Source organism: Pagrus major, chromosome 23 (genome assembly GCF_040436345.1).
Source record: "Pagrus major chromosome 23, Pma_NU_1.0".
Classification (NCBI taxonomy): Eukaryota; Metazoa; Chordata; class Actinopteri; order Spariformes; family Sparidae; genus Pagrus; species Pagrus major.
In genome coordinates, this window is record NC_133237.1 from 19,206,944 (window position 1) to 19,217,778 (window position 10,835).

Sequence of the window (10,835 nt, forward strand, 5' to 3'; positions counted from 1 at the left end):
TCTCCCTCCAGACTGGCCAGTAATATTTTCCAATATATTGTTGGACGAGGCGGCAACAATTTTTTCCTCTTTATTTTCAGGCAAACATATTCTCATCTTTCAGTCTCTGCTCTGATGAAGCAAAGCCTCGACTCATGCATGAAAATGTGAGGAAGATAACGAAGTCAGCTAAGGTGAAGAAAAAATAGGAAAAATCTTGATTACATCTGAGGTCTGAAAACATTGCTTTAATATATAACTGTTTATGAAGTCTTGAATTTAATCAGAATCCAAGCCATCAAAGTAATGTGAAATCACACGAAAAAAAATTGCCAAAGTTGATTGATTTTCCGCTTAAACGACCACACCTGCAAGGGAGGCTGAAGGAAATATATTTGAGATGCCTGCCACTCTGTCAACAACACAAAGCCTGCTGTCAAGCAGTGACAGTGAAGACTGTTTCCCACTGTTTCTGATTAAGACACCGAAAGCAATAGATAAATCATGAGAGTGCTGCTCCAGATCCACAGCTCCTCAAAGGCCACCCTCAGCCATCTGTTTAAGAAAGACCCCCCTTCACACAAACACACACTAAATGCCCCTCCCCTGTCGCTTGCAGAGCTGCACAGGGCTATAGATGTCATGAAAAGGCCACAGGGGCTGTAAACAAACCCACCACATCGATCAGTTAAAGGCAGACAGTCCAAAGCACCAGTGCTGAGCATCTACTTCAATGACTCTAAGTAAAATCATCAACCAGGATTAACGAGCATTTCTGTTCACTGTTCATAAACAAAAGGAGAGCGACAGGGACTTACTCAGTCTGTCTACTTTGTCATGAATCCATCAGTGCTGTGAGGAGCATGCCTGAGATAATGAGAAGTGAAATAAAGTTGTAGGGAAATCATGCATCATTTACTACTTCCTGTCGACTGCTGAACTCAGCAGCTGGCAAACCAGTTTGTCTATCACAAGATCTGGAGGAGACAACAGGGGGAGATGTCTGTTACGATACAATCCATTTGCTCTAATTATTGAGTGTGACAAATACTAATGGCAGAATGATGGCTGTTTTTGTAAACCTGCAGTGTACATCTACGTGATGGGGAAACATCACTGACTCCGGAGGTGACTTCAGAAAACTCGACTGACGAGGAAACTGCTTCTTCCTCATTTACAAGTAAATATTTTCTTTTCTACATGAACCTCGACGCAGTATAATATTACAGTTAACATCGTCAGTGACTTCTGCTATACAGTAGCAGAAACACCGTTGAGCGGAAAGAGAAGGAAGCAGAAACAAATTTGGAATATCAAAATAAAATTTGAACATAAAAGTTTGAATTCACAATCTAACATAAATTTTATGTTTTGTTTGTTTTAGAGAGGCGGGGGGTTTCCTTGAGGGGCTGGCCAACCCCCAAGAGGCAATGCTACAACCCCTGCTATGAAAGAAAATGAGCTTATATTTTGAAGGAAATTATGAAATACAACAGCAGTCTAACCAATCTACCAAAAATAAACTGTTTGTCTTTCCTGTAAACTCAGTCTTCCTGAGTCATTTCTATGCAGCTCCTGGACTCCTGACAGCCACCTCGCCAGCATCGAGGACAGTTAATAGTTCAATTACAGCTTGGCAGGTTCACTCTCAGGGGGAATCGGCTATTACCACCTGATTAGTTCTGCTGCTGCTCAATACCGCTACTGGATAACACTCACCTGTTTGTTGGCTGGCGCCACTGTGAAGCTTGTGGGCCGATGCTGAACAATAAGCGCTACAAGGGTGAGCAGAAACCAGTCGAGGAGACTCAGTAAAGTTCCCCTTAAGATACAGATGTAGTAACGTGAGGTGGATGAAAGGGTGATTGTTATTTCTTATCTAATTTATCATAGTGGTCATGATGTTGAGAAGAAAAGTTGTTCAAGTCAAACTATGAGAATCTACATTTCTATTCTCTATCCAAACTGATGTTTTAGAAAAAATATATATATTTTTGCGTCGGCCCAGTCTGCTCCTCCATTCTTGTGCTTAGTAAAACTTCAAAGACATCCGCCTGTACTAGAACGCTGCACAGACACACACCTAATGATGCATAGCTGTGATTGACAGGATGACTCCAACACAAACCAGCCTTCGCCGTCTCTGGGCTGAGGTACTCTGCTTTTATGCTAAATTCTGGATTCAGTTGAAGAGGGGATAATTATCTCTGCTGGTGGTACGGATCAGCTCCGGGAAAGTGGAACACGCAGGAAAAAGTGGATGTAGGGCATTAATGTATGAGAGAAAGCGCCAGACTTGTGGTGTGTAACAGAGATGGATTAACAGTTTTACACTCTGGCATGGTTTAGTGTTTGAAGAGTTGACGTGGTGTATGCCGGGAGAAAAAGCAGCTGGTCATACCTCTTTAAAGTTGTATTCTGTAAATGGTCCTGCATGTTTGTGAAGGGAAGCAGCTCTCAGCACTTTATCCATCTGCGGAGTGAGCGGTGTGCTCTGCAAAGATAAAGGAACTTCATATTATCACCAGTCCAACAGGATATATTGAAACACCACTTGCATGCCAACCAAATGACATTTGATTACGTTCTAATTTATCCCATTCTAGTGTCTATAAAGTGATTTTTTAGTTCAGGATTGCATTCTTAATATAATTTGTTGGAGAAATACATCCAATTGGGTTTACCACATATGCCATTTTGTATCTGTTCTGGAGCTTTCTATTATAACATCATCAGCAGATGTAATTTGCCCTGTTGTCATCGAACTGTAGATGTAAGAATTTCCATTATTTATGAGCACTTTAAGGACCTCTCCCAACCTCTTGTTGGCTCAAAAGTTGAGTTTTTCAGTTAATTCTTGACCTCTGGAACACCAATCTCAACTCAAGGTTGTCATGGTTTGGGTTTTTGGTTTAGTTACTGTTTCCTGTGTTTCCTGAGATTCATCCTCATGTGTCATGTTGTGTTATATCCTGTCTTTCTCTTGTATTCCCTTCCTTGTGATTGTCCTGATTAGTTTCACATGTCCCGGATGAGCCTCCTGTGTATTTAATTCTTTCCCTCTCTCTTTGTCAGTTAGTCTGTTTTGTTACCGTCTCTGTGTTGCTCCTTGTGTTCCCAGAGCCTCTGGTTTGTAGCTCTTTTGGTACAAACAGCCTGTTTTTGTCAGTTTTGTTGCTTTCATTTTGGGCTTTGAAGCTCACCTTCTGTTCTGTTACCTGCCTGCCTCTGCGTGCTCAGCATTTGGTTCCCAGTTTTGCCACACATAACAAAGGTCAGATTAGCAGTTGTTCTCGAGCTTTGAAAATGTCACAGGATCTTCATCAATTGATGACAGCCTACTAAATGGACCTTGAGGTGAGATTGTTTAGTCAACAATTCTTTCAAAGGTCTATTATGAACTTTGAATCTATTAAAGGTTTCATAAAGTGCACAAAAACTGGAAATTTGAACATTTTAACTATTTCATCACAACTGAGCAAACTCCATCTGCTGTTGAGGAACATGTGATATGATTAAAAGCTCCACAACAGCTCAAGAAACTTTGAATCTAAAAGGTTCATTTAATAGTCATCTTACAACACCAGGGTTGTAGACTGAAATTTAAGTTGCACTCCCTTAATGTTTTATAAAGTGTGTGGAAGATGAGTTAAGGATTCTCATATCCTGAGGAGAGAAGCTGCTCTGTAGTCTGGTGGAACAGCAGTGGATACTTCTGTATCTTCTGATGCTCTGTAGATCGGAGCCAATGATGCTCTGGGCAGTTTTAATTACCCGCTGCAGAGCCTTCCTGTCCTGAGCCGTGCACAAACCATACCATGTTGGTGATGTTTCCATTCAGGATGATTTCTATGGCTCTTCTATATATTTGACTCTGGAATTTACCCTCCTTTTTGTGTAAGAAATACTCTTTTCTGTGCTTTTCTCATCTTCTTTTTAAATTCACGGTGGCGATGTGCGATGACCATGATATGTTCTCTGTGTTGTTGATTCCCAGGAACCTAAAAGTGCTCACCTGCTCCACCTCAGCTCCACTTATGTAGACAGGGATGTGTGTCTTTGTCTTTCCTGAGTGCCGGGTGAGTGCCACAGGGCAGTAGTTTTTTAAAATAGACGCTGCAGACATTTTAGATACAGGGACATGGTGGCTGTCTTGAAGCAGATGGGAACAGTCTCCTGTGAGCGTGAGATGTTAAATGTCAGTAATAATAATTAATTCTGTTTCCAAAGGTCAGGAATGCATTTTGTAACTCAGTAATTGGTTACAAACTGACCATGTTTAAGACTAAAACTACAAATAATGGTTTTAATATGATTTTGACACCAAATTTACAATAGTCTTATATTTCATTTCACTTGTCTGACGAACTGCGACTTTCTCAAGGTGAAAAATCATCTTTTAAATTTACATTCACTACCATTTCAAGTTTTTCTGCAGTGAGGTCCCATGAGGGAAACCGGAAGGGGGCGTGACTTCAGCACTCTTATCCAATGTCGCCATCGTTAATTAGCTAATTAGGCTAACGCTATTTATTTATACACCTGTGCTTTTCTTAATTTGAAGTCAAAATATCTGCAATTAATAATAATTTAAAAAATAAAATAAAAAACACAAGTGACGTTACCCTGGTAGAGACAGACGTCGAAGTTTTCCTCGGAGAGCAGATTTAACAAGGTGCAAATGGTGACAAACAAGTAACCACGACACACTTAGCATTAGCATAAACGTGCTAATTTAGCATCAGCCTCTACAAATGACTACACGGAGGACCTCATTACCCCGCAGAAGCGTTCAATACGGTCAGCTGTGACCTTACCTGCTGCCGTGTGTGGTGAGAGCGGCGCATTAAAGCAGGTGCAGCCCGCCACCTAGCGTCAAAGGTGCCGCACTGTGTCCCGTCCGACGGCTTCATAAAACATGGCGGCGGGCGCGCGGCCCCGAGTCCGGGCACGCGCGGATGAAGGTGTGCTCATCAGTCAGCGGCAGCAGCTCTGTGCGCGCTCACGAGCGCAGATTTGGAGATGTCGGCGCCGTCTCCGCGCTCCTGGACGCGGAGAGGAAAGTGTTTTGTCTCCTCAGAGGGATCCGAGTAATAAAAAAAAGGACAAAATGTTTAGGTGAGTAAACCGCAAAGAAGTTGTTTGTTTGCCTCATCGTGTGGGAAGGTGTTAAACTGTTAAACAAAGTCTTTAGTGAGATTGAAATCTTTTGATTGTGATGTTAAAAAACTTGTTTCTGTACGCGCGCTTCTATTAATCCATTGAAGCAGCTATTAAAATGAGTCGTTAAAGTTGTGTGTTTTGTTTATCTCCGCCACATTATTAGTGACTTTACTTTGAATGCTCTTTCCCCCACTAGAGACCACACACACAGTTACAGCCTACGCACCACACGCGCCATTAAATGGATTATTTCAGTGTCACTTTTTTTTGTTTAAAAAGTTTTGTTGTTGTTTACTCTATTTGAAAAACATTGTGTAGCCTTCAGTATGTTTGGATGTTTTGCATCGAAATACTCTATTACAAGTGTTGCACTCACAAACTTTCTGTATGTTAGGTACAATCTGTTTTTTTACTACTTTACTATAATGTTGCTCAGTCTTTTCTAGAGCGATGGATCATGTACCCAAAAGTCATACTAAAGATATGATGTTTGAATGTTACGTTGGTAAAAGTGAAAGTCTTAAAGTCAAGTAAAAGTACCTGATTTTAAATGTATGCAAGTATCAGAAGTTGGTGATGGTTCTCAGTCATCCAGGTCGTGTTAATTCTAAGTTAGTTAGTTAGTTAGTTAGTTAGTTAGAGCTGAAGAAGCCTCTTGGATGAGGTGAAACGTCTTCAAGAAACTGAAACAAGTCCAGGTGCCTACAATATATCACTTGTAGTGGAGTGGAAGTATGAATTCACAGAAAATGGAAATAGTTAAGTAAAGTGGAGGAAAGTATAATGTACCAGAATTACAAAAAAATACATACTCCAGTACAAATACTGATGATGCGGCTCTTTGGTGAGTTATGTCACGTCGGTCTCTGTTGATAATAAATATATATTTGCTGTAACTTTTCTTGGTTAGGCTCTAAAGAAAACATCCGTCCTTGATTAAAAACAAACTCTTTAAAAGCAGAATATCCAGAAGTTGGGTCTAAAGGCCGGAGAGCAAAAACTGACTGAAAGGAAGAACATTTCAGACGGCTGATGCTTTTACTCATCACAGACCACACCGAGGAATGTGAGACATTTTCAGTGATTTAAAACAAACTTTTCTTCACCTTTTTAAAATCCCTCCAATCACTCAGTTTACCTTTTAGTGAAAAGCTGTGTGGCAGCAGAGAGACAGGAGAAAGCTCTGTGTGATACGAGTGTAACACAGATTAATCTGATTAAAGAATTACAGCATTCCACTGCAGAGTCTCACACAATCATCCGGGCAAAAATGCAGCTTTACGATGTTGTAATGCTGAAAGTTCAGCTGCCCTTTTGCTAATTTGTGCTTGTAACAGCGTATAAAACTGTACCTCTGCTTTGTAAATGTCACGCCTAATTACTAATCAATTACGCCGCACCTAGAGAGCCGTCAGGGGAGCCGGTGACTTCTCTCCGGAGAGTTTACACTCGTTCACGCGAGTAATCAAGTGGGGCAGGACGGGTTAATGAGTGACCAGACTCGGGCAGAGGGACAGGTACACTTTACACTCTCAGAGACGCTGAATGTGGGAACATGTCGCCTAAATTAAACTGCAGATAATCCAAAAGTACTTCAGCCTGGACTGAAACCATCAGAAGGTAAGAGGTCAAAGCTATTGAGAGTTTTCTTCCTGCAGGTTGAGATGTGTGGAGCTGAAACAGAAAATCTCCAGGCTGTTTTTGAACTTTCCTTTCCTTGATAGGATTAATTTAGTGTCTGTTGTCGGTTGTGGTCTCTGTGTAGCAAACACTCAGTTCTCATTATGACGCTGTATGAAGCACAAACAAAGGGCGAGTGCACTTCAGCTCCTTGTGTGCTCAGATAAAGATCAGTTGTGTGTGCGTTGTAGGTGTGCCACATTTGGAAACGGACAAAACACTGCTGATTGTGTTCTCCTCTCCCGTTGGCTCAGAGGCGCTCTGCGTTTCAACAAGATGGAAATTTCTCGCAGAAGCGTCCCTCAAGTGTGACGATAATGTCATTTCCTCTGGTTTGATGTCACCCAGTCAGACTGAACCCTGCCATTATTCTCCCCTCAACAGATGAGCGCCCGTAATCCAGCTCGGACAATCAGCCCATCCTGATTGGACTCTCTTTCCTCTCGAAACAAGTCGCCGCCTGCAGCCGCCGTGGAAGCCGGAGTCACCATGGAGACGGTGGTGATCGTGGCGATCGGGGTGTTGGCCACCATTTTCCTGGCCTCCTTCGTTGCCCTGGTGGTGGTGTGCAGACACCGCTACTGCCACCCTCACGACCTGCTGCACCACTTCGACTCCAAGTCAGTGAAGTCACGTTCAAATATATGGTTTGAGTTGACCTGTTACCTGATACTGTGTCGTAATATTCCACCCTTTTATTCACTTTTGCACTTTTAAAAGTTATTTCTGGGCAATTTTTGCCTGCATTGATTAGCAACAGTGGTGAGAGGTCAACACTTCCCCGGTGTTTCAAGTGTGCTCTCTTTCACAGACCCACAGTGGATCTGATCGGAGCCATGGAGACCCAGAGTGAGCCGTCAGAGCTGGAGCTGGACGACGTGGTCATCACCAACCCTCACATTGAGGCCATCTTGGAGAACGAGGACTGGATAGAGGACGCCTCGTATGTCTTACTGTCTTACCGGTGGCATTGCGGCGTGACATTAGAGTTTAAGATGTTTCAGGCCGGGCGCGACAGGCAGAAACTTATTTTTTGGGTTGTTTTGCTTCGATGACTGATGCAGAAACACGATGGGCGGTGCCTGCTCAGAGGTGCTGCAGTGGACACTAGGAAAGAAATGTGTTTTTATTGACCAGGAAAACATAAATATTAAATATTGTCCACTAAACGCTCAAAATAAACGAGCACAATATGGGATCTTTATCTTTATAAGTAATTAACTGGGGAAGTTTCATGGTGATATCTATTTTCACTGGACTCATTTCTCATCCTCTGAGCCACAAATCTGCTCTTAGACCAAACTTTCCCAGTTTCACTCCTATCTACATCTACTCTATCTGTAATCTGACGGTCTGCTCCGAGGGGTTCGCTCATTTATCATTCATAGCCTGATTTATCTAACATTTTATTCACCAAAACATTGCAAAACAAATGTATATTTCATTGCTGTTGACAGTATTTTCTGATTTATGGAGTCATAAGAAAGAGATATCCATAATTCCCTCTGTGAAAGCAGAATGCTGAAGAACACTGAGACCGGCTTTGTTCAGCGTTTCTAAATTTCTGTTCTGGAAACGTATGCATCTTTAATTAGACAATGTCTCGTTTGCATATTGAAATAATCTTCATATAAGCAACTAATTCTGTGAACTTTCCTCCAACAGTGGACTGGTGTCTCACTGCATCTCCATCCTCAAGGTAACAGAGTTTCCAACTTCCTCCTTTCGTCCATTTTCATCTACATTTTTACTCACTGACACGTTAAACTTTCACGTACAGATCTGCCACACTTTGACTGAAAAGCTGGTTGCCATGACGATGGGTTCGGGAGCAAAGGTCAAGGCGCCGGCCAGCCTGAGTGACATCATCACCGTGGCCAAACGCATCAGCCCCAGGTAACACACGCCGCATTCGCTTCGTCAGTATTGACTCATCGCAGGCTCGGGCTAACGTCCTCTCTGTCCCGTCTCACAGGGTGGACGACGTGGTCAGATCCATGTACCCTCCTCTGGATCCGATCCTCCTGGATGCCAGGTAATCACTTTAAAGAGGCTTTTTGGGAGCTTTTTTTTCCAGATGTCTGATTGATTAGGTATCTGTAAGTGCTGGAGACCATTTGACTTGATTTATCCGTAATGTAATAACCATTGATGTATGCACAGATAGTCGCAGTGTTGCAGCAAATTGATGCCACCGGGGAAATTATAACTCAAACTTTTGTGTTTTTCATCATTTAATCGGATTGAATCTAATGCGTGCGCAGAGTAAGACGCTCGTCTTTTAAGAAATAACTGCTTTTCATCCAGCAGCAGCCACAAAAGGCAGTGAAAAGATCGATTCGTCCTGTTCTTCCTCCTCAGGGCCACCGCTCTCCTGCTTTCAGTCAGCCACCTGGTGTTGGTCACCCGCAACGCCTGTCACATGTCCGGCAGTATGGACTGGATCGACCAGTCGCTCCACGCGGCCGAAGATCACATGGTGGTTCTGCGCGAGGCGGCGCTGGCCTCTGAACCAGAACGATTCATACCCGGAGCCGACGTGCAGAGAGAACAGGCCATCTAGAGCGAACAGCGGCGGCAGGACATGCAAATATGTTCGTTTTATCCTTGAGCTGCCTTTTTTTTTTTTTTTTACTTCTGCACTCAATCGGTACTTAACAGGCACATGTTCTGCCAGGCAGACTTCCCAAACTCATCATCCAATCTAAAAGGACACTTAGCAGTAAACAGGCAGCACTGTCGGGTGAAGACGTATTTTTCTTATCATATTTGCACCTAAACGTGCTACAGCTTCATAGTAATAGCTGAGAAGTACAGATATAGGTAGGGGTTTTTTGTATGTAACCCCGCAGCAGATCTTTTCAGTGTTGCTCTATTTAAAGTATAAGCTGCCTGCAAGTGAAAGGCCTTTGGAAATTTCTTCCCGAGTGCGCCATCACCCAGCAGTGGGCCTAAATCCAATCTCACCAGCACTGCACAGTCACATGGAGGCTTAGTCAGCTAATCCATTCTGAGGAAAATAACACCCAGTTAGCCAGTGAACCCAAAAGGGCTCCGACTCAGTGGACCAGTGGAACCCCGGCCAGATGTATTTACAATTTGTGGGGTCGACGTGACTTGTGGAACAGCCCTCAGATACTCGAGCGCTGTTTGAAATTTGTTGTCTGAGTTTTCGGAGAGAGCAACAGCTGCAGCTTCAGCCACATCAGCAGCAGCAGAGAAGTTTTTCCAGTTGAATGATGCCCTGTTGAGCAGTTACTGCATTGTGTTATGATTAATGCAGGCTATTATCAATATAGGAGCAGGTATCTGTTCTACTTAAAGGTTTTTTTACCCAAAGTTTTATTTTTCCAAAATTATGACTTGGGCTATATCACATTCCAATCAACCTGTATAGTTTAGTGCTGATTAGCATGTCTTGGCATGCTAGCACACTAAACAAAGATGCTAAACATCGTACATGCTAAACATCAGCATATTAGCATTGTCAATGTGAGCATTAGCATGTTGATGTTAAGCAGATATAATGTTCAGAATCTTTGTTGAGTGTGTTAGCATTTGTTAGATGTTTAACATTATACCTGCTAAACATCAGTATGCTAACGGTCACAAAAACAATGCTAACATGCTGATGTTTAGCCGACTGTTGAATGAATGAATGAATGAATGAATTTGTGTTTAGTATGTTAGCATTTGTAGAGCTAAACTTTAAACACCTGCTAAACATCACCATGTTGGCATTATCACTTTGAGTGTTAGCATGCTATGATAGGCTATGATATTTTGTTTAGGCTAGTGTGTTAGCATTTCTTAGATGCTAAACATACCTGCTAAACATCAGCATCTTAGCCTTGTCAATGTAAGCATGTTAGCATGCTGATGTTTACCAGGAATAATGTTTAGCATCTTTGTTAAGTGTGTTAGCATGTTTTAGATGCTAAACATCAGAATGTTAGCATTGTAATAGTTCGTATGTCGGCATACTGATGTAGCATCAAACCACTTTTATACCT

At 42.4% G+C, this 10,835-nt stretch overlaps 2 protein-coding genes across 6 annotated transcripts in view; one reads left to right on the plus strand and one right to left on the minus strand.

The window, feature by feature from the left end:
- znf281a (zinc finger protein 281a) overlaps nt 1-4,902 on the minus strand; it is a 121,519-nt gene extending 116,617 nt beyond the window's left edge. For 2 of the 4 annotated variants that reach the window (XM_073494723.1, XM_073494719.1), the window contains exons 1-3: nt 4,797-4,902; nt 3,995-4,155; nt 2,381-2,473 (exon numbers count right to left, since the gene is read on the minus strand). The gene's annotated coding sequence lies outside the window, so the exon portion shown is untranslated. Of the gene's footprint in view, nt 1-2,380; nt 2,474-3,994; nt 4,156-4,604; nt 4,750-4,796 lie in introns of those variants that run through there. The other 2 variants (XM_073494720.1, XM_073494721.1) reach the window with 2 other exon arrangements.
- A 2,316-nt stretch (nt 4,903-7,218) lies between these two features.
- On the plus strand, nt 7,219-9,646 carry tmem98 (transmembrane protein 98). 2 transcript variants are annotated; one of them, XM_073494958.1, is made up of 6 exons: nt 7,219-7,475; nt 7,583-7,765; nt 8,488-8,521; nt 8,603-8,718; nt 8,798-8,857; nt 9,184-9,646. In XM_073494958.1, the coding sequence occupies exons 1-6, from the start codon at nt 7,312-7,314 to the stop codon at nt 9,383-9,385; spliced, it is 759 nt and encodes a 252-aa protein (XP_073351059.1). In that variant the 5' UTR covers nt 7,219-7,311; the 3' UTR covers nt 9,386-9,646. The 2 variants fall into 2 exon arrangements, with proteins under 2 accessions (XP_073351059.1, XP_073351060.1); XM_073494959.1 differs by having other exon boundaries at nt 7,219-7,442; nt 7,634-7,765.
- The last annotated feature ends 1,189 nt before the right edge of the window (nt 9,647-10,835 follow it).